General features: G+C 43.2%; 1 protein-coding gene across 29 annotated transcripts in view; it reads left to right on the top strand.

Annotated features, from left to right (window-relative positions):
- Window positions 1-23,697, top strand: part of ARID1B (AT-rich interaction domain 1B) — a 434,918-nt gene that overhangs the window by 42,367 nt on the left and 368,854 nt on the right. For all 29 annotated transcript variants that reach the window (XR_014844179.1, XM_085022933.1, XM_085022923.1 and 26 more), the window contains one exon: window positions 9,629-9,823. Coding sequence is in view for 28 of the 29 variants with exons in the window: in XM_085022895.1 (XP_084879021.1) it covers window positions 9,629-9,823 (195 nt within the window). In the remaining variant the exon portion in view is untranslated. The remainder of the gene's footprint in view (window positions 1-9,628; window positions 9,824-23,697) is intronic.

Below are 23,697 nucleotides of genomic sequence, written 5' to 3'. Positions count from 1 at the left end.
GTAGAGCTCCGGGGCTGAGAGCACCCCGCCCGGGGTGACCCAGTCGGGGGCACCGGCCTGAGCAGGGCATGGAAGCTGTGGCTTGCTGATATGAACCTAGGAAAGGTGAAGCTGTCTGCGGGGATGCAGGAGCCTTTGTCCCTGGTCTCTGTTGGCCATCGAGGCCCGTAGGCTGGTAGAGCCCTGCTGTCTGACCCGCGACGTGTGCTGAGGAAGTCGTTGCTTTTTCTCTTCAGCAGATGTTAATCATGCCAGGCATCGTGCTGGGTGCTAGGATGCCAGGATGATTAGGACGGCATTTCCACCTTTAACGAAGGGCATGCTGGGGAGACAAAAAAATAAACAGATGAAATTATTGAGTGGTTTTTGCTCTGACTTCAGTTTGCTAATTTGTTAAGAGGAAAAGAAGAAAGATTGAGGAAGCTCTCACTATGTGATGAATCCTGTGACACCTCCTTTAATCCAGCAACCCCAGAGGTGAACACAGCTGTTGTGTATTAAGTGTGACCCTCATTTGACGGAGCTCATAAGTAGGAGAGGCAGAAGTCATCCCCAGCTTTGTCTGACTCTAAATAGACAAACACTAAACCTCCCTTTCCCTGATGCTTTTTTTTGTCTCATTCTAAGAGTTGTTCTAAACTTTGGACTATTTATGTATTAGAAAAGACGGAGGAATTAGAAGCGGGCAGGAGGTTGTCATCCCAACAAGGCAGATGTGGCCCTGTGGTCGTGTAGCAAGTGTAGTGAGTGACTCGCACGAGTGCTGTGGCTGAGTGGAAAGGGTTTTTCTAAGGTTTCTAATGAAGACCTTTGTCCAGGAATGTGGATACTTGCATGTATGCCAGTCTTTGTGAATGGCACTCGTAGCTAGCCATGGCTCGGTGCTCTCCCTTGACCTCTTCAGTGTTTTTGTCAGTGCTGTGGAGGAAGGCATGAATGAAGTGGCATGCTGGTTTAATTGGTGGCTGATGTCAAGATAGGAAATACAGTTAATATGTTAAACGTCAGGCTAGAATAGTTGACCAGAAACAAGCAAAGTGAAAATAGGCTGAGATAAAGAAAAACTCTGCCACTAGAGCCAGCTGACCAGCTGTATAATAGGAGATGAGGCAGGTGGGGTATGAGCACAGCTCATGGGCGGATCAGGCATGTGACGGGGCTGTCCAGCAATCACAGGTCTGAGGCCAGACTGGTACTAACGTAGAATCTGGAAAAGAAGCAAGTTCCTCCCCTTAAAACGTTTTTTGTTAAGGGGACTGAGAATTGGCGTATTTCGTCCAGGAAAGGGAAATAGATAGATAGCTCTCTTCAAATATTCTACAAAAGGATCAAATTAAAAACCAATGGATGTAAATTACAAGGAACAGATTGCTATTATATAAAGGGAAGAAATTTATAACATTCATGGTTACAGACATTTTTAGGAGATTCATATGTATGTTATGAGATTCTTTTCGGTTCTAAGGTTCGGTGTTTCATTGATAAATCCTTTATCAAGGTGCCTTAAGAATTGTGATCAAATGATAATGTATTAAAGTACTTTGGAAATGCGTGGTAGATTTTGGTCATTCTACGATAATGCAGGTTGGGAGGGTCTTTGGATGGGTTTTTAGAGTATATTACGAGAACCTCTGACTCTATGCTAAATTTGAGATGTATCTACATCATGTATGTGTGTATGTGTATATACACGTACACACCTCCATATGCCACAGGTGCGGCCCTAAAAAAAAAAAAAAAAAATCTGCAACCTCATGGTTCCTGGTCGGGTTTGTTGACTTCTGAGCCACGATGGGAACTCCATATATATATATACATATATATATATGTATGTATATACACACACACACTCATATACATATAAGTATAAATACATAATTGTATATATTTTATATATATATTTGTAAAGTATCCCTAAGAGTAAAGAATCACAGCTTCTGATTGTTACTTTTTATCGGTAGTTTCTGGAAGTTACTTTATATACAGGTAACAACATATTAATATTTTATTTCTAATCTTAGTCATTTTGAAAAGTAAAAATCCAGCGATATTTTAAATTATTTGAGTCAAGATATGATTTAAAATGTGGTTAGGAAAAAGCACTGTGTCTTCTGTCTTGTTTAATGGTAATGTATGTGTGAAAAATAAACTTCTTTATTTAAAACTACAAATCAAAACATTTATTTCTGATTAAAAACTGTACAAAAGTTAAGGATCCACTGTGGTCACTGCATTGGCCTAGGTCACTGCTGTATGGTGGGTAAGATCTTTGGCCCAGACATTTCTATATGCCTTGGGCATCCCATAAAACCCCCCCAAAACAAAAAAACTGCCCAAATAAAAATTGTCTGTAATCCCATTTTCACAAATACATTTTTTTTTCCTCATCCCTTTGCCCCCTTCAGATTTCATTCATTTCATTCATTCGCCTTAAGGAAACCAAAAGCAAAAATATTGACAGAGGTCACCTTTCCAAGTCAGCGTCTGAGGATTTTGGTTCCTGCCTGCCCCTCCTCGCACGCTGTGAATGGCATCAAGCTTAAAGCACAGCAGTAATTTGATGCTTCTTAGAGCCAACAACAAAACAGCCTTTTCTGCCTTGTCTGATGTCTTAGGAGTGTATTTCTTTTTCTTCTTTTTTGCTTCTTAGGGCCACACTCGCAGCATATGGAAGTTCCTGGGCCAGGGGTCAAATCCGAGCTGCAACTGTCTACCCACACTGTAGCTCACAGCAATGCCAGATCCTTAACTTACCGAGCAAGGCCAGGGATCAAACCTGCAACCTCATGGGTACGAGTTGGGTTTTGTTTCTGCTGAGTCACAGCAGGAACTCCCAGGAGTCTATTTCTTGATCCTTCCTATACTTTTTTTTTTTTTTTAAGAGCCACACCTGTGGTGTATGGAAGTTCCCAGGCTAGGGGTCCAATCAGAGAGCTGTAGCTGCTGGCAATGTGGGATCTGAGGTGCCACTGTGACCCACACCACAGCTCACTGCAAGTCTAGGTCCTTAACTCACTAAGCAAGGCCAAGGATCGAACCCATATTCTCATGGATACTAAGTCAGGTTCGTTTCCACTGAGCTACAACGGGAACTCCCTTCCTGTACCATTTCAAAATGTGGCAAATATTCCTGATTGACACAAGAAGAACTTACACTGTATTTATAACCGGATTTGAAGTTTCAGTGTTCAGGTCTTAATAAACAGGTACTGTTTCGTCATTAATAGAAGTAAGAAAACTTGGTTGCGTTTTCCCCCTACCTCAGTCTCATGAAGGCACACAGAGCATGATACAGTAGAAGGAACTGTGGGCCTGAGTCAGGAAACGTGTGTCCCCGCCTCAGCTCTGCTAGTTCTGCAGCCTTGGGGTGAGTCCCCGCAGCTCCAAGCCTCCATGACGCCACCTTCGGTAATTGGATTCTGTGGTGGTGGTGACGGCATAACTGAGCATCTTGGTACTTTCTGGCTTGGAGAGGAATGTGAATGAAGTGAGGGAAGAAACTTTGGTGCCCGGCTCCTGTTTTTGACTTAAATTGATTTTAATGCCATTAGGAGGAGAACTTCACTATTGCACTTGACGTTCCATGCATCTTCTGCATGTGTGTACAGAATCAGTGTAGAAATTAGTGAGTTTTACTTTTCATTTTTGAGAACATTGTATTTCATGTGATCAGTCCTTATTCCCAGGCAGTTACGGAGTTGCCATGTTTATTCTAAGTCATTTGTGCTATGTGCTAAGTGACATAAAAGGTCAAAATGTGGATGTTGCCATCTTAGTCTGCTTGGGAGTTCAGAAATAGCGCATGACAAATAAAAAAAAATGTTCATGAGTTAAATATCAATATGGGGCAACTCAGAAGTCAGTTACAAGCTGCATGGGACAGATTGCAGCAGGTCCCTCAGATAGTGTTACGGGGCGTGTGGTGAAGGGGGAAGCTCTGTGGTCCTTGAACCAGGGCTTGAGAGAGCGTGGGTTTAGGCCAAGAGGAGAGCAGGAGATCCTCCTACATGTTTGTGCTGAAACTGAGAGTGGGTTAGGGGGTTGGAGGAGGCTGAATGCAGGACAGCTGTGTCCCATCCACCCCCACTCCACAGCAAGCTGTGGTCATGTTTGCAGGATGCCTGGGGAAAACACAGGCCTTGTAGAGTTCTGCTGAGGCATCATCCCAGAAAAGTCAACATAGACTGCTTCCCGCTATGACGGCCGCTGCGTACAGGTCCCTGTGGCTGGCCGTGATCCTCATCAGCTGGGTTTTCACATGGCTGTAATTCACGCCCATCGCTCCTAAGCACTTGACATTGTCTTAGAAGTACTTTTTCCGTGTCCCTGTCTGTTCCACTATGCTGGTATATTGTGGATCATTCTCATATTATGTAATCGTTTATTAGTTGTGTTGTTCCAGTTTTCTTTGAACAGTTAGAGGCTCTGAGATCCTTTTAGTTTTCACTAATTCTACTTTCATTATTATCATGAGCCGGGTATCCTTTTTCCCACTTAGTGACTGAGAAAACTAAGAAATAAGCACCGTATTCGGAGTCGCACAGTGGTAATAAGTGGTGGATAAGGGCATGGACCCCAGCTGAGTCCAAAGCCCATGCTTGCCCCACATGACAGACGATGCTGCCAGGCTGTCTCCCTTCAGTTTTAGGAGTCAGGATAAACAGCACTCCTGCCCCATTTGAGCGAGTATTGTAGTTGGAACATCATTTTTAAAGCTTTTGCTTAAAGCTTTTTGTCATATTCCATAAAGAGTTCACCACTGCTTTATACCCACTAGTTCAAATACTCATTGACTCACACTCTGGGTTTTATTATTTTTGTTGTTTCGTATGTAGTGGGATATTACTTTCAGAAATTTTCTCTAGTTGTTGGTAAGACAGGAGTTCTTCCCAAATAATTCTTCAAAATGGGAAGAGTTTCTTTTCTGAGCTCTTGTTTAATCCAGGTATATAGATACGGACTGTGGATCATGAAGATATCGTAGTTCCTCTTTCTGTGGGTTTTTCAGTTCCTTTCTTCAATTTGTGGTTTAAGGAATTTGGCTGAAAAATTGTGAAATATTGTATTCATTAATAAACTATCTCATTAACTTGGTATTTAGAGGTGAATACAGTTACATAGATATCTTTGTTATAAAATACGCGTGTAGGCATACTCAGAAAGAGTGATACTGAGGGAGCCTCTAAATATAAAAAGCATCAAGTATATCTGAAGTTTACTGAAAATACAATGACTTGTTCTTGAACTTGGATAATCTTTAAAGCGTAGTTAGATTTCCAGGCGAGCCTCTGAAAACCTATTTAAATGCCTGTAATACCACCTAACTGTGCTACCTAATATATTTAGAATCTATATTCAAATAGATGTTTAAAAAAATATGCATTGTACTCCTTCTTGTTTAGTAGCTCCAGGGATGGGAAACCTTCCGAGGCTTTGGAGGATGTAGGTAGCAGTGGCAGCTTCCCAGAAGGAGATCCAGGAGAGAGGTGTGTGTGTGTGTGTGTGTGTGTGTGTGTGTGTGAGAGAGAGAGAGAGAGAGAGAGAGAGAGAGAGAGAGAGAGAAAGAGAGAAACTCATGCATATATATAAGTACATATCTAAATACATACATATCTAAAAACTTGAGTAAGGAGGAGTTATAAAAAAGTCTTATCAAGTAATACAGTTCATTAAAAGCCAGTAACTAAACCGAGACTAGTTAAGACCTCTTTGAAAATGGGTTGTACACATTGTGACTTTGACAGCACTCGTCTTACTTTCCGGAGTTGAAGTCCAAACGTCAGCAGTTGCGGAATGGTACGTGGAGAGGGTAGAGGGCCTGGGATGGCTTTCGAGAAGTATTTGAGGACTGTTCTTACTGTGGATGATGGCTCTGATATCACGTGCATTTTATGTGAGGATTGAAAGTGGTGATACTCTGGAATCGATCAAAAGGATGGATGATGAAAATCTAAAATCATTTTGGGTTAGATGTGAATATGAGAAGTGACTTGTTTTTTGTGGAAAAGTCTTAGATTTGATTTGTTTTTTTTTTTTTTTCAGTTTCTTGAAGAAGAGAGTAGTAAAATGCAGGGGTTGAGATCCTGCAGTTGTGCATATTTAGTGTTAAAAATAGCAAGAGTACACAGCAGGATGAATTTGGATTGTGGATGAATATTTAATAATAGGCCATAAGGAGAGAAGGTTAAAATTAAATAATTTGCACTGTGTAAGTATCTGTTTTCATATCTGAAGTCTCACTAAAAGGCATTTGATGCATTTTGAGAGGTAGAGATAATCTGTATATTTCATGCTTTCGATTTTCAGAAATCTCAGGTTTAAGCTAACATTTTGACATGGGTGCAAATTAACTGAATTTTAAGTAGGGTTGTGAGAGTTTATGGCAGTGATGAGAAAGATATTACAAAACAATTTTAGTCACTGATAAGATGAATTTGCTGCACTGTTATCTATAGCATTAAAATATAGACATTCCAATCATTTTCCCATTTTAAATTTCTGCTTTAATTAAGCCAGTTTGGGTCATGCACTGTTTAAAGTGGAAGAAGCAGGCCTTGCCTGTGCCCTGGCTAATTCAGATTGAATGTGCAGATAGGGCTGCCTCAGGGGTCCGTATTGGAAATTTAGCCTGAAATCTGATTTGCTCAGTCTCTCTATGGGCTGTGCATTCACTTTGCGGATTCTAGCATCACCAGCTTGGCCTTGATTTTCACACTTCCATAGAAAGTTCTATTTTATCTTTTGAAAGAAAGTGTGGAAAATCATTACATTTTGCTTTGCTTAGGCATTAATTCTCATTTAATTCATTCTGAGAAAATTCTGGTTTCGATTTTAGTCTCATTACATGAGATCAACGTGTTAGGTTTGTGTGTTGAATTGTGCGGTCAGCGCAGGTCGTGTAGCATCAGGATATCGTTTGAGCAATTCCTGTCATTGTAAGTAAATGTTTTCTTGACCGGTGAACGTAATGCAGTTAAAAAAATCCATGAAATTGTGAATTTTGAGCAGAACTGTTGGGCCAGCACATGTTTTCATTCAGGTGAGATCAGTTCCTGGCGCAGTTGAGTGGCTCCCCCAGGTCCCAGCTCAGGTGTTTCCATAGGAGGCTTGGTTAACTCAGACCACGGGAATGCGCCCTCCTCTCAGTGCGTGTCTCCCGAGAGGATGTCGTCTTTGTCCAGCTGGTCTCCTTCCATGCCCTGTTCATTTCTCCAGGTCAGCCGCTGACACGTGTCTGCCTTTTGCTTCCAGTGTCCCACCCAGCGCGCATGGTAGATGCTTAGTGATGGGTTGATGAGTGGATTGCCCAAGTCATTGAAATGAGCACCAGGGTATCCCTAACGAGGCAGGGCAGAGACCACGGGTGGCCTTGGGGGGAGCAGAGGGGACTGGTGGTTCTTGTAGCTTGTCTACCTTGGGTTCGGGGTCCACACTCGTGGCTCCCCCTGGCCTCTTGTCTGTGAGACTGCCCTTGCCCAGCTCCGTGGTCACCTCCTGGTCATCAAGCACAGCCAGAGCTGTAGCCCTCAGCTTGTGGACACCTGCGCCGCATTTAGCCGGTTGCTGCACATGTGCCTTCTCCCCAGTGACCCCACAACCTCCCACCACACTTTCTGACCTTTTTTTTTGGCCTTGTCCTGGACTCCTTTTCCCCTCTTGCATAAATGGTGTTAGTCTCTAGAACTTCGTTTTCTACCCATCATTCTCTTTTCACGTGTTCTTGTTGGACAAAGTCCTTGGGTTTTACTTGCTTCAGATTGATTAATCCGTCCAGCATTTATTGAGCATTCCCTATGTGCCAGGTACACTGTTCCACCTGGAGATACACCGTGATTGAGTGAAACAGAGCTTGCTGCCCTCCGGGAGCATGTGCCCTCTCTGTGCTGACTTCCCTACTTAGGAGTCTAGGTCAGACCTTACTCCCAGGCTGGAAATTCATGGTGGCTCTTCTGGGTATTCTCAACTGGATTTCCTATAGGGACCTCAAGTTTCCCGTTCAGAAGACTGAAGGCTCCCGCCCCCCTGCAGGAGTTGATCTGCCTCTCCCCACCCCCTGTGTGCTCTGTCTCAGCTGGTGTCTTATCATCTGTTAAGTCACTCTCAAACCTGTCTTCCATCACTCTGTTGGCCTCCCAGGTCATTTTGCTTCCATTCTGGGCTTGCTTTCTCCCACTACTGCTACCAGCTCAGGACCTCAGCTCACCTGCCTGCTGCAACAGCCCACCCCGGCTCCAGGCACCGGCCAGGAGAGCGGTCCTTCTGAAAGGTGGATCTGACTGTAGTGCTCTGTTAAAAGCACCCACTGTTTTACCCTCAGGATACAGTCTGAAGCCTGTAAAATGACATGTAAGGCTTACCCATCTACTGGCTTCTGCTTGCTCCAGTTGCTGCTTCTCTGCTTCATTTGGATATGAACTGTTTATGTTTCCTCACACATGCCAGGCAGCTCTTCTCCTTTGAGCCTCTGGCCTACACCACAGCCACAACAATGCTGGATCCGAGCTGCATCTGTGACCTACACCACAGCTCACGGCAGCGCTGGATCCTTAACTCACTGAGCCAGCCAAGCCAGGGATTGAACCTGCATCCTCATAGATACTGGTCCGGTTCATTACCACGGAGCCACAATGGGAACTCAGCCTGTGTTTTGTGCTGTGTCTTCTGCTTTGTGGTGCTCTGTGCCCTGCCTCTCCCCACCATGCAGCTGGCTTCTTCCCATGTACCCTGCTCATCTTCAAGCCTTCCTGACCGCCTCCAAGTACGCAGCGTGGACACAGAGTCTGGTACACAGTAGGCATCAGTAAATGATTCTGGAAGGAAGGAACCAGAGGCATTTGTGCACTGGGGCGAGGGACTCCCCACCCCTGCTTTGCTCTTTTGGAGCGTCCGGGGCATGAAGGCCCAGGCAGAGGCTTCAGTTCAGGCTCCCCTGAATGGCCTTGGCCCTGAGGCCCATGGGCTGACTCACCAAGCCAGAAATAAAACTCAAAGTCTAGGTTTGAACTAGTTATGTTTGGTAAGATGCTTACTTACATAGGGAAGGTGGCTTGTGACTCACAGTCTGGGTGCTTATTCATGTGCACTAGTGATCTTTGAAAAATTTTACCCTAGACGTCCTGTGTTATCTAAAATCTATCCTTTCACTTTCTAATGAGCACTCAGATGCATTAATGTTTGATCGGGGCTTGCAGACTCTGGTCTAAAACAAAGCAGTTGTTCTAAGACTACTCTGAAGTCAGAAGGGCTCCTGCCCACTCACTCTACTTTGCCTTTGCTACTGGGAAGCTACAGGAGCTGGGAGAGATTGACGCTCATGCCCGCGTCCTACATGCACAGTCGAATTTTAGATGCAGGTGTTTGCTCTCTACATAGGATGCGAAACCTTTCCTTATGTTGATTGCTCCGGATCCCTCCTAATTGTTAAAATCTTGCTAAAAGTAAAAAATGAAATGTCTTGTATCTACCTAGGTTTTTTTCTTAGTGTTCTTCTGGGTTTTATTTGTCAGGTCAGTTTTTTAATATTTTCAAAAGTAAAGATAGTTGTGTTTTTAATGTATATGTTAGCATAAGAAACTTTCCCCCTTTGTAGTAATGACTTAATAAAGCTACTTCATTTCTTTCTTTACAGGGCAGCCCAATGGATCCCATGGTGATGAAGAGACCTCAGTTGTATGGGATGGGTGGTAACCCTCATTCTCAGCCACAGCAGAGCAGCCCTTACCCGGCAGGTTCCTACGGCCCCCCGGGCCCACAGCGGTATCCAATCGGCATTCAAGGTCGGACCCCAGGGGCCATGGGGGGAATGCAGTATCCACAGCAGCAGGTTTGTGCTGGCTTTTACTACTCCCACCCCACCCCACCCCACAATCAGTTCTGGTTTTGTCTTTGTCTCTTACTGTCTACTGAATATTAGTTTTGAGAGAATTGGGAGGGATTTAACTGATTTTCTGCTTTCTTTTAATTTTCATAGTTTCTTTTTCTTTGTTTTTTTCTTTCTTTTTTTTAATGGCCGCACACATGGCATATGGAAGTTCCCAGCAGGGACAATGGCCTGTGGCAATGCTGGCTCCTTTAACCCACTGCTCTGGGCCAGGGGTTGAACCTTCACCTCTGCAGTGACTGGAGCTGCTGCAGTCAGATTCTTAACCTACTGCTCCACAGCGGGAACTCCAAATTTTCAAAATTTCTTGAAATAATCACAGGTACAGTTTTTCCACCTTTCTTTTAAAGAAGGAAAAGTGAGCTTCTTAGAACAAAATGCATAAAATTCATGTCTGGTAGAAAGCCTGAGTTCCCAGCTATATTGGAAAGATTGACTGTGTCATCATTTTGCAGCAAATTATATAGATTTAAGCCCTAAAGTGAACTTGGCTTTCTAATATTTCTGATGTCAGACAGTGTCAGATTTTGAACTGTGAATAAACTTCTTAAGGTGAAGTTTTAAGTTATTTAAAGGTCTTTCTCATAAAGATGGCATCAACTTAAATTCTTTTTAAGCCTCCCAAAAAGTTATTTTGCTTTTATTTCTTGACACATTTCTTACGTTCTTTTGCTAAAAGATTTCTGTATTTCAGGTAAGAGAATTTGATGTGTATCAGTTTTCTTGGGTTTGATGGTTTTTTTTGTTGTTACATAAAACAAACAAAAAAGGCTTTTCCTGCTCTTGAAAAAAAAAGATCCAATATTTTCCTCCTTTTTCTCTAGAATCAAATAGTTGGAGTTCCCTTAAATGACCATCTGCCTTCTAGCAGGAGTAAGCCTACAGTCTGTGGCTACTGCGCATATAGCTTTGCTCTGTTGGCCTGAGCTTCAGACTCGCCAGGGTATGTGGTTTCTAGGGACACCAGCAAGGCCTATTTCTGAGTCCCCGCACAGCGCCTTTAACCTGGGGTGCGTCAGGCTGGGGCCTTTCCTTGGACGTTTTCCTGCCTCCAGAGAGGTTATGCTGTACAGTTTCACGGTACTTTCTCTCAGTGATTCTTACTATGTCTGACCAAAAATTGTTGTGGGAAAAAAAAAACTGGGTAGAACTTTCGTTCTCTCTAAAGTGGACGTGGAGAATGATACATCCTACTTTATGTGCTCCATAGCTGTGTCCTGAAAGCTCATGAATAAATTGCGTCTGGGGCTTTTCTTTTTAGAGACTGAAAACTACCTTTCTTGTTTATCTTAGTTTGTCTTTTGGCGATATTTTCATTTTAAGGCGGTTGGTAAGGAAAGATGGGAGTAGCTCAGCTTTTGAATCCCAGCTGTTGCTTCTTTAAATGGCCTTCGTTATTGTCGGAAGTTCTCAGCCCTTATTTATTCAAGAGAGGCCGCTCGGAATTCTAGCAGTCAGTTGCATACTTAATTGTGCTCGTAACTTTGTTCAGCATTGCCCCTTTCTTCCAGTAATATTGTGCTGCCCAGAGTAAAAATCTTTAGTTGAGGCTGCTAGTTATGAGAGGGAGATAATTTGTAAGGGATTGAAAAGTAAGGTGAGAGTTGTGATTTTTTTTTTTTTTTCTTCCTTCTCTCTCTCCAACTCCCCCCACGTTCAAAGCTAATTTTCCCTTAGTTGAGGGGAAGAAGGCCCAGGTAGCTAGCTGCTAAAGTTCTAATTCTACTCTACTGCTAATTTCATTTGGGGGCTGACAGACCTGTATGATACTCTGGCCACAGAAAGAAAGTAGAGGCAGAAAGAGGGTGAGAAGTTGATGCCACCACTCCCTGTTCCTGCACCTTCTTTTCCAGCTTGTTTTCCTGAAGGGAAATTTGAGAGCCGTTACAGAAGATGCTGCTCCTGGCAAGCTACTGGATGCTTCTTTACCTTTTTCTCTGAATGAGTTAAAATCTTATTAGAAGTTTAAGGGATTTGCCAGTGTGGCTTGGCGGAAATGAATCTGATTAGTATCTATGAGGATGTGGGTTTGATCCCTGGCCTTGTTCAGTGGGTTAAGGAACTGTTGTTGCTGTGAGCTGAGGTGTAGGTCTCAGACTCGGCTCGGACCTGGCATTGCTGTGGCTGTGGTGTAGGCTGGCAGCTGCAGCTCCAATTTGGCCCCTACCCTGGGAATTTCCATATGCTGTGGGTGTGGCCCTAAAAAAAAGCAAAAAACAAAACAAAAAAGGAAAAAGTTTATGACACTGGTTTAGTTTGCAGTCCCAAATGGAGATGTGTGAGGAATGATTGATTACCCAGGAATATTTTTTTCATTATTTTCTTCCCATGTATGTAAGGCTAAAAGTAGAAGACATACAGAGATATATGGAATAACCTCGGTTTTCTTAACATTTTGGTTTTATTTAATCCTAGTGAATCTTATGTACTTTGGAAATCCAGTAGCTCTTGGATTTATTTGAAGGGACAAATTGATAAAGATTACCCACCAAGTATTTTAGAAAATTGTTAATATTTCAGATTAGGTATTTTACTGCTAACCAAAAGAAATGCCTAATTCTAATTAAGCACAGATGATGAAATGAAAATAGTGTATCTGGTAAGAAATTGAATGCCCTGGCTATAAAGTGTCAAATTCCCATATTGAGTTAATTTTAATCAAAGTTCTAAATAGTCTTTGCTTTTTTACCTTTTCATTTAGTTATAAAACAGCCTTGCAATATTGTACCTTGTTTTGAAATCTAAAAGCTAAAAAGGGAGTTCCCGTTGTGGCTCAGTAGTTAGTGAATCTGACTAGGAACCATGAGGTTGCGGGTTCGATCCCTGGCCTTGCTCATTGGGATGAGGATCCGGCATTGCTGTGAGCTGTGATGTAGGTCACAGACGTGGTTCAGATCCCACGTTGCTGTGTCTCTGGTGTAGGCCAGTGCCTAAAGCTCCGATTAGACCCCCTAGCCTGGGAACCTCCATATGTTGTGGATGCAGCCCTGAAAGAATAAAAGACAAAATTAAATAAATAAAAATGAAAGCTAAAAAGAATTACTAATGCATTTTTGAATATGGGTAACATTTTTAAAGGGGACATACAGCATAGTACCAAGTTCATGTGAACTTAGGTGTTACAGTTAGGTCTAGGCTAATTTATAGCTTTGGAAAGGGAAAAAGGTTTTGGTAAAGGTTATTAGAGCACATTTATTAGGTTAGGTTTAGTATGTGTTCTTTGGTGAGGAATTTTCAGTGAGTTGCTTTGTTTGTGAATTCTGGATGGTTATAAATTTGGTCTACGAAAAGGTCCTGGCACAGTGATTGGCTGATGGGCCTGTCCATCTTCTCCCAGTGCTATTGTAATTGGCCAAGCTTTGTTGTGGTCCTGGCTGCTCATCTTCAGGGAAAAAGTTGGAAGGTAATGATGACATTGAGTTTTTATTGAGTGGACATCACCACCTGGGCATGACTTTGCTTTGGACGGCCTCCAAAAGCTTTCTGTGCTTGGTTTGTGAACCTCTAATGAGCTGAAGCCAGTTCATTTAATATTGCTCGTATATTTCTGCAAAGGATTAAAATGCAGGATTCAAGTTTGTAAATTGAGTTGCCCACTTACCAGCTGAGTGGTAAGTTGTCTTTGGCTCAGGGGTCACAGTTTGATTCCTGGCTGGCATTCCACTCCTGTGATAGGAATTTTAAATGAGTATTGTGTTAGAAAGAACCACGTGCTTATATAAAATTTAACGTGTATGGTATCACTGCTTACTTTCTGTCTCTGGGAGTCAGGAGGAACTGGCCACTGAGCGTTTGATTTTAGTATTAACCTGGTGATTCTCGATTTGTATGGTGATGATTTTATTTTTGAAATATACTCATGATGGGTCTTTGAAGCATGATGTGATAAAAGTACATCATTTTGGTATTTATTAACTGGAACTAGACTTGTGGTTTTTGACTTGCTGATTCTCTCACATCATCAGGCAAATACATGGCTAAACAGATTAGTTTTGCATGGTGCCCTAAAAACTAGTCTACTTGGGTTTTTATTGAGCTGAGAGGGGAAATGAATTTTCTATGCCTCTGTGGAGAATGTTCTGCCTCTAGGCTCCTGGAATTCCAACCTGAGGATGGTTAACAGAAGTACACTGTTGATTTCATCTAATACAGAGCTGCACAGAGATGTATATAATCTTTAATGTTACTAAAATCCGATTTTGTTTTTTAAACTTAGACACCAGGATATCTTTTGTTGGATCAGGGACTGGGTGAGCAAATGTTTGTCCTCCGTGATCATAAATGTATACACAGGCCTGTGCCAACTTGCTTTAAAGAAGATTTTTCATGTAAAAGAGATAGCACTGAGAAGAAATAAGCTACAGAAGCAAAAATATATTTATTTGTGTCAAGCAGATTTCAGTTATGTGGTCTGAGACTTTTCCTGAGCTATCAAAGGTGATTGAATTGATATTTTAAAACTCCTTATCTCCTTGCAGATGTTTGTATAACCCGACACCTGTTGCAATTATAAAACCTTGGGAAAGAGGGCAAAGTGAGAGATTTAAGTTCATGAGTGCTTTTATAATAGGAAAACATGACTTTTTTAGTTTTTTAAAAACATCTGTATTGGAAAGACCTTTCCATTAACAAGAGTATGGAGTATAATAGTTGTTTTGAAAGGTATCATGGCAAAATTAAACAGAACTTGTTTTTTTATTAAGGTGACCCATCTGGATGTATCACTTTAAATCAAAATAGCAACTGACCTAAAAACTGAGGTTCTTTTGAAAGACACTAAAAATGGATAGGTGTTTTAATTTGCGTCCTTAATTTATCTTCTACAGGCTTTGGATGTGTCTATTTTGCTGTGTGTTTTTTGAGTAAAATATTTATTTCAGAACATAAGCATTTTATTTGGTACCATCTTAACAGCCAGAATACTTCTTCCAATGCAAATGTTTATTTTGGCAGCAGATGTTTCTAAAAGGAGGCAAACACTACAATTGTTTGGCTAAAATAAATGTTTTCTTTGGGGTTATTAAGGAGCCAACGGAGTTCTAGGATTCCCACCTGTGTTACTTTATTTTATATTGTCAGTCTATTCTGGAAAAAAGTTGCTTTTAAAAATACAGCTAAGATTATATTTGGGTATAGTTTTGAACAGTGTTTCTGAAAAATAAGGAAGAATGAGGCGAGGAGGACTGGTTAAATACTTTAAAAATGCAGAGTTTTTTGCCATGTTTGTTTCAACTTACTCTCTGAATCCTAGGTGTGAATTCAACAGTCAGGGCTTAGTTTTGGTTTTCTCTCAAAAGACCTTAGACTTCCTATTTTTAAGGAGCATATTAGAGTGTGGTAGGATGAGAAAGCAAGGCTTGGCTTAACGAAATAAAGGAAGGCTTAACATAATGGAGAGCAGTGGGCACCTAGTGTCTGTTTTACATTCAGACTCTAATTGATAGTTTATACTCACTCAGAGACACCTACCTGTACCTGTGTGCGGGCACGCACTTGCACACACACGTATATAAAACAGAACATTTGTGTGATGTTGGCATCCTGGCGTAATGAAATATATCTGTATATTAAAGAATATGTTAGACATATATTTTGCATGTATATAGGTATATACATGTATAAACACATCAATAAAATGAAGGTAAACCTTTTGGCCTGTAAAGTAGCGAATGCTGTGAGCTTTCTTTTGCTCTGTCACTGAGGGCATTTTCACATATGCTTGTTCTGAACTAAGAGACTTGGAGCCACACTGCTTTGCTTGTACACCTGAAAGGTTTGGAGTTTCTTCACTGGATTGCAGATTTGTATAAATAATGGCCTTTTGTTGGCCGCATTTTTGTCTTGATTCCCTCAGTTGTTCTTCATCAGTGAATATGAAGGTATTTAAGGTTTCCCAGCAAAATACATTTACACCTCACATTTCTGCTTCCAAGTAGATAGCAGATGCTCCTGTCTCTGGTGCCAAAGCTCCCTGTAGATGGAGTTTTGTACCAAGAAAATATTTTTGAAAGGATTTTTAGATATGGTAATTTTTATTTGTGCTTTAAAATTTACATTTCTGGACTATTTAACTGGTTTTATTTACTTCCTGTATGGTAGTTGAATTTCAACATATTTTGAAGCATTCAATGTGACTTTCTAAACAGAAGTGTATTAGAGATCACATTTCAGGTGAAAGGTAAAGTTTTAAATCTGTAGCCTTTTTTTCCTAAAAATGAGGAAAGACCAGGTTTTATACTTGAAAGTTTAATTGGAAAATGTAAAGTAATTTATCTTTCAGTTTGGAAAGCTACTTGTATATTAGGATGTTTATATATATATATATATAAAATATATGTCTATATATGTATATGTATATACACATATTTAAAAAAAAATGTCCTAACATTTACCTTGTTCTAGAGATTCTTTTTTTTTTCTTTGTCTTTTGTCTTTTTTTTTGTTGTTGTTGTTGTTGTTGTTATTGTTGCTATTTCTTGGGCCGCTCCCGTGGCATATGGAGGTTCCCAGGCTAGGGGTTGAATCGGAGCTGTAGCCACCAGCCTACGCCAGAGCCACAGCAACGCGGGATCCGAGCCGTGTCTGCAACCTACACCACAGCCCACGGCAACACCGGATCGTTAACCCACTGAGCAAGGGCAGGGACCGAACCCGCAACCTCATGGTTCCTAGTCGGATTCGTTAACCACTGCGCCACGACGGGAACTCCTAGAGATTCTAAAGGTTATATACAAGGACAGTGCCTCTTCTCTGCTGGTAGCTTCTGCTTTATTATTTACATATGAGTTCTAAATTACATATATAGACTTTCAACCTAAAGTATCTGTTAAAGTTGTTTAAAGAGGACAAATGGAATAAAATTAAAGTGAAGCCTAATAAAATAAAAAAATAGCTATTAAGCTTTTTTAGTATATTTTTATTTTTGAGATGTAAATCTCAAGTATATATATATATATATATATATATTTTTTTTTTTTTTTTTTTTTTTTTTTTGGTCTTTTGTCTTTTTGTTGTTGTTGTTGCTATTTCTTGGGCCGCTCCCGTGGCATATGGAGGTTCCCAGGCTAGGGGTCGAATCGGAGCTGTAGCCACCGGTCTACGCCAGAGCCACAGCAACGCGGGATCCGAGCCGAGTCTGCAACCTACACCACAGCTCACGGCAACGCCGGATCGTTAACCCACTGAGCAAGGGCAGGGACCGAACCCGCAACCTCATGGTTCCTAGTCGGACCCGTTAACTACTGCGCCACGACGGGAACTCCATCGAGTATATGTTTTAGGTAGCATTATAATTACTTGAGTTATGTTTTAAATAAACTTGGTTTATTTGCCTTCATCAGAGAAACATTAAGTATGACAGTTACGTTAAACTTTAAACAATTCAGTTTCAGCTAACGGTTGATATCAGTAAAATCAACCAACCACGTTCCTTTCGTGCTCCTTGAAAAACAAACAGTGATGGCAAAAATACCAGAAAATACATGGGAAGTTAAACTGACGGAGTAGCATATAGCTCAGGCCAGGGGTCCTCGAGCTTTGCCAAAGGTCAGGCTCTCCTGCTGGGCTTTACAGCCGTGCTTGGATGCCCGTATCAGTGGCATCTGAAGGTGAACACTTCCCTCCGTCTTTTTTTCTGAGCCCCCCTGGTGCCTCCCCTGTGCAGCTGGGGCTAACACCCCGGTGTCAGAGACAGAACCATAAGCAGGTTCCTGACCTGCAGCTGTACCTGCCCCAGCGAGTCAGAAACACACCACTGCTTAAAGGGATGAAATGTGGCCGGAACCAGGAGTTGGGACAGTTTAGTCCTTGTCCGTTAACACTCAATCTGTGTGCAATATTAGAACAACCTGTATCTCACTCGGCTCATCTGCCAAATGACTTTAAGATTTCCCAGCTTGCATTTTCCCTTTAAGTTAGTAGTAAGTTAATGTCTTTTTATTTTAGTTTTAGATTTTAGAGGCTTGTCATTTCAGATACAGTCTCCTGAAATTTATGGGTTGATGCTTGACAGGTTGTGTTAATACAGCTACTAACCCAAATTCTTTAAATTCCCTCAAAGGGGAAAGAGCTATATCTTCCTCAGAGATGAGTGAATTGTTGGGATCAGTTCAATAAATTATTTTCTAACTGATTATTTTTAAAGGGAAAAATGTCTTAGATAGACCCTTTCTTCTGAAGACCTGGTATAGGTTAGATTGTTTTTTTTTTTTGTTTTTTTTTTTTTTAGTGTGTAGAAAAATCTTAGGTTCTTAGGTTGATGCTAACTTTACTTGGAGTCACAAAAAAGCAAAGAGAGATCCAGTAATTACTTCCCTATTTTACACATTATTACTTTTTAAGTAGTTGTGAAAACAGTATATACTGTACAGCATTGGGATAGACTGTACAGTGAATTCTGAATGGAAATTATAAGTTTTACAAAGAAGGAAAAAGATTTGTTCAGTGCCATTACTTTAACTCCTCTTTAACTGCCACAAAGACGATTTGGATGGCTTTGTTTCTGTATTTTACAACAGGTTTTTCCCTCAGGGTCAAAGAAATCTTTTTCTTTTATGTAGTAGAAGAAAGTGAAATTCTTTCTGATAAAAAATTGTTTATGGCAGTTTGATTATTATCATAAGCAACAAATTTATTAAGGCCTTTTGCCCTTATAGTTTTGAAAATAAGAGTCAAATCTGTAGTTGTGAGTGGAATTAGAAAAGCACTTTAGTAGAGAGAAGGTGCTTGGAGGGGAGAGGGATTTACAAGGGAAAAGAGCCGGATGAAGCAGCTGCCTGGCTCCTCTCAGGGCGGCTGCGGGGTGGCCTCACCAGCGCTGGGGAGCTTGCTCCCTCCGGGTTTCTCTGACCTCAGGAGGGCCTCCACTCCCCGCATGGAGCCAGGTGTTAGGAAGTTCCTGGAAATTCTGGAGCTGAGACTTGATGTGGTTAGTGTGTACATGTAACACGAAGATCTTTTAAATTGTCTACAATGGAGGGTTCCCCAGTTTTCCACATCCTACAAAAAAAGAGCTTAATCGAGGCAATAGGCTATTCCAAAGATTTAACTAAATTGTTCCCCACCCTTTATTGGTATTAAATCATTAAGAGTATACTTAAAAAAAAAGAGCAAACAACTACTACCAAACAGACCAGTAGAATTGTGGAATTGGCTCTTCAGAGTTAGTCAGAGAAAACGCCTTTGTTCTAGAAAACATTGAACATTCAGAAACAAAAAGTAAGATCAGTATCAGTAGCAAAAAATGAAAGTATTGGGATTAAAGCGCAAAAAAACCCTATCGTTGCTAAGGTAGTTGTTACTTAATGGCTCTGAGACTGAAAAAAATCTCATTCTATCCAGATGGTTGTTCTAAGCTGGTCCCAAGGAGCCTGGGGGGGTGGTGAGGGGAGGCCTTCTGGGAGGGGGACACCAGCCTGAGACGCACCACAGAAAGGACAGCCAAACAGGGATGCAGGGTCATCGTCCTTGCTGCCACAGGGAGCTGGGGGGAAAGGGAAGGGTCAGAATAGTTGTTGGCCTGTGGGCTGTATGACTCCAGAATACTTCCTTAAAAGTCAGCCAGGAGTTCCCGTCGTGGCGCAGTGGTTAACGAATCCGACTAGGAACCATGAGGTTGCGGGTTCGGTCCCTGCCCTTGCTCAGTGGGTTAACGATCCGGCGTTGCCGTGAGCTGTGGTGTAGGTTGCAGACGCGGCTCGGATCCCGCGTTGCTGTGGCTCTGGTGTAGGCCGGTGGCTACAGATCCGATTCAGCCCCTAGCCTGGGAACCTCCATATGCCGCGGGAGCGGCCCAAGAAATAGCAACAACAACAACAACAACAACAACAACAAAGAGAGACAAAAGACAAAAAAAAAAAAAAAAAAAAAAAGTCAGCCAGAAAGGAGACTTCCCTCTCCTTTAATAAATATCCGATAATCTAGGTATTTTAAGTGTTTTACAGCTTTGGAGTTTCTCTTCAGTGGTCTGGGCTTCATGCAGAAATGAGGCTTTCCTGCTGCCTCTGCCTGTATGCCCTTTGGCACTTGTCAGGGTCTCAGAGGTGAGAGGACCTCATTCGCCAGTAATTGGCCAAATTTTGATAACTGGAGAGAAGAGGAAAGACCAGAATCCCCTTCCACGCACACTGGACTGCCAGAGCACGCTCTCATCCTTGTCCACTGTGGTCTCTGGCTGGGTCCCCCCTGTTCTTCTTCCTCGTTGGCTTCAGAAATAAGGGGCGGAAGGACTGGTCACCTGTGCCATCACTGGCCCCGAACTTCATGACATCAGATGTAGAGAAAGCACGTGTAGAGAAGGCCCCAGAAAGACAGGTCAAGGATGTTTTACTGCACACAGGCAGCAGCAGGTCACGAGAGAAGTAAGTGCAGAATGGCCAGTGAGGCAGAGGCATCCAGGAGGGATTCTGGTTCTCACCACAGCTGCTGAAGGGCTAGAAGTGAGGCAGGAGCAACGTGCAGCCTGTGTAGTTCCAGTCCAGTTCGGCTCTGGTTGTTCTCACCGAAAGAATTTAAGTCATCGAGTGCATCCTAGCTGCAAGGGAGGCTATGAATTGAGTTCTGAATTGGTAACTGTGGGGGCAGAGCTTCTGGTTACTCAAGCTTTGTAGAGAACACTTGGCAGTTGCAGAGTTTCTCCTGTGTAAAAATCCACCCCCTTCCTGGCGCCATAAATGGCAGCTTCGTGCCTCTGCTCTGCTTGCCCAGAAACCTCGCAGTCACCCTCTCTTCCTCAGCCTTTCAAGCTGGGAAGTAGTCCCGCTACCCTTCTCTCAGAAACAGTGCTTCTCCCCCCCTTGCCGCGCGCCCCCCCCGGGCCAGGCCCCCTCTGGCTTTTGGATTATCGGGGGCTTCTCCAGGGTGGTCCTTTCTTTAGAGGCCTAAGTCAGGCCAGGCCCTGCTTCTGTGACGGCCCACCTCTCTCGAGGTCCCTGAGGTCCCCCCACTACCCATTCCTCCGCGCCTGTGGTGCGCTCCCCCTTCTGCCTGCGAGGCTCAGGCCAGGTCTGTGTAAGGCTCGCTCTTCCTCGTCCTCGCTTTCTGGTCGGTGAAGGTCATCTGAGGCGCCGTCTCCCACTTACTCAAGTAAGAGCACGTGCGCCCCGCAGCCTGGCCCTTCTGCGTCCTCCCAGGCGCGCCACCCCAGCTGCCTTTGCAACTTCCCTGTCTGTCGCTCCTATTGGGACAAGCTCTAGACAGCAGGGACTTCGTTCTGCCCTGCTGTGGCCCATCGTCCAAACAGGACATGGCACTTAGCAAACATTTCCCAACAAGCGGAGGAAAGAATTTGCAGCATTGTCCTCGCCGGCCCGGGAACTCCGTGGAACCCAACGCGGAAAGGTGTCTTAGTGCCCGGGCCCGGCTGCTAAGTTTCTGCCGGCACTGCCAGTGCCCGGCTCCGTGGCTGATCTGCTAGGAAACCTGCCGCCGGGCTCCGAGCTGTACTTTTAACCATGTTTTTAGACTCCTGAGGGATTTCTGGTACCTGAGGTGGTTTTCATTGCTGCTGTTTTCAGTGTCTGTCGGGCAGGGCCCTGTATTCCTCGGGCGGCTGCAAACCCACCGAGTGAGTTGGGGACCACTGCTGCTTGCTGCGTGGTGGCTGATGTTTCTTCCAGTGTGCTCGGATTGAGAGTAATGCTCTAAGTAGGGGAGGCGAGCAGAGATTGCAGATCAAAGCCGAATCAGACTTGGCGCAGGTGTGATGCCAGCTCAGCTCTTCATCCCAGCACGGGTCATCTGACGTTGCTTCTTGAGGAAACCCTGCCACCACCCCAAATGCTCAGCATGCCGGTTATAGAAATCAGCCCGTTTTCCGGTAGGGATTTACTGCCGGAGGGAAGAGAAGTCCTTCGCAGTGGAAGTGTGGGGGCTGAGAGATGGGCCCGAAGCCCTCTCTGGTGGGGGAACATTCTCCATCCACGCTCACCCTGGAATTATGTAAAAGTCAGTGTTTATTTATGGGAAGAAACCCTTAAATGTGACATTTAAGTTCTCCATAAGTGGAACTGATAAGTGGAACTCGCTATTCTGGGTAGACGTGCCTTGTGGGGCCAGAGCACGTCTGTGAAACCTGGCTTTTCGAAAGGGAGCGTTGTGGATGGAGGTTTGGAAGAGCTGCCTTCCACCCACTCTGCCCTGTAGCTTGTTTCCAAAAGCGGTGGTGGTGGTGACACCCAGAATGAAAGCCACACCTAGGAATAAAGGAAGGTAATAATTTAGATTGAGTTTTTAAAAATTATTGCCATGTGGTTTACCTTTGCGCTTTTAAGGAAGTATAGGAGTGTAGTGCTTCAGGATAGATGTCCTCTCATCGGCCTCCTGCTCCCCCTCGTTATTAACAGCATTTTCTTTTTTTTTTTTTTTTTTGTCTTTTTAGGGCCGCACCCACAGCATATGGAGGTTCCCAGGCTAGGGGTCCAATCGGAGCTGTAGCTGCCGAGCTACACCACAGCCACAGCCAAGGCAACTCGGGATCCAAGCCACGTCTGTGACCCACACCACAGCTCACAGCAACGCTGGCTCCTTAACCCACTGAGTGAGGCCAGGGATCGAACCTGCATCCTCATGGATGCTAGTCAAATTCGTTAACTGCTCAGCCACGACGGGAACTCCACCATCATCTCCTCGAGCCGGTTCTCTTATTGGTAAATTGTGAGACAGTCACTAGATGACACTAATAACAGTCCTGGTGTCAGGTATTGCAGTTAGTACTTTTACGTTACACTCATTTAATCCTTGTCACACTTGCATTTCTCTGCACTTTATGAATCATAATAATAGCTAAGGTTTGTCCAGGGCTCATTCTCTATGAGCTACTTCTTCTCTTGCCTTACCTGGGTTAACTCTCTGCATCCGCAGGACAGCCCCCGGAGGCAGGTGCGATGATCCTCGGTGTATAGATCAGGAAACTGAGGCGAGAGAGGCTCATCAGGTTGTTCAAATCTACGTGCAGCTGAGTGGCAGAGCAAGGACTCCAGATTCTTGGCACTTTAACCCTGGACGCATGCTAGCACTACATTTCATGATGCTGGTACAGCTGGAATGCTTCTCATCACTGAGACTAGAATTCATTTGAGTTTTTGAATAATAAGACCGATTTAATTAAGGAAGCCTCATTTTGACATTGAATGTTAGTTTCATGCTCCTTTGTGACTTTTACCAAGTTGAAAATTGAATGTCACCTCCCCTGTCTGTCACACTTAGAATGAGAGGAGGGTTTCGTTTCATTTTGTTTGAGGTGAAATCCACGGAACATAAAATTAACCACTTTAAAATGTACAGTTCAGGGGCATTTAGTGCAGTCCGTGTGGTGCAGCCATCACCTCTGTCCAGTTCCAAAACATTTTTGTCACTGAAAAATGAGACCCTTGTGCCCGTTAAGACTCACCTCCTGGTCCCTCTTCCCCTGGGTCCCTTCCCCCTGACACCCACTAACCTGCTTTCTGTCTCTACGGGTTCATCTCTTCTGCATGTTGCGTATAAATGGAATCCTGTCACATGCGACCTTTTGCGTCTGGCTGCTTCCCTCACTTGACGTAATGTTTTCAGGGTGCGTCCCTGTGGTGGCTTATGTCACTGCCTCCTTCCTTTTTTTGCTCAGCATCATTCCTTCGGGTGGATAATACCACATTTTATTTATCCCCTCATCTGTTTAGCTCTTGTGTACAGTACTCTTATCAACATGTGTGTACAAGTGTTCGTTTGAACGCCTGTTTCCAGTTCTTTGGGGTATGTTCCCAGGTGGAATGGCTACGGCATATGGTAAGTCTGTGGTTTAACTCTTTAAGGAACTGACAGGTTGTTTTCCCCAGCAGCTG

This window comes from Sus scrofa, chromosome 1 (genome assembly GCF_054392235.1).
Source record: "Sus scrofa isolate SSC_HxYL_T2T_F1_AM1 chromosome 1, Sscrofa_HxYL_maternal_Yorkshire_Landrace_v2.0, whole genome shotgun sequence".
NCBI lineage: Eukaryota > Metazoa > Chordata > Mammalia > Artiodactyla > Suidae > Sus > Sus scrofa.
The sequence above is the reverse complement of the archived record's forward strand: the minus strand, read 5'-3'. Positions and strand labels throughout refer to the sequence as shown.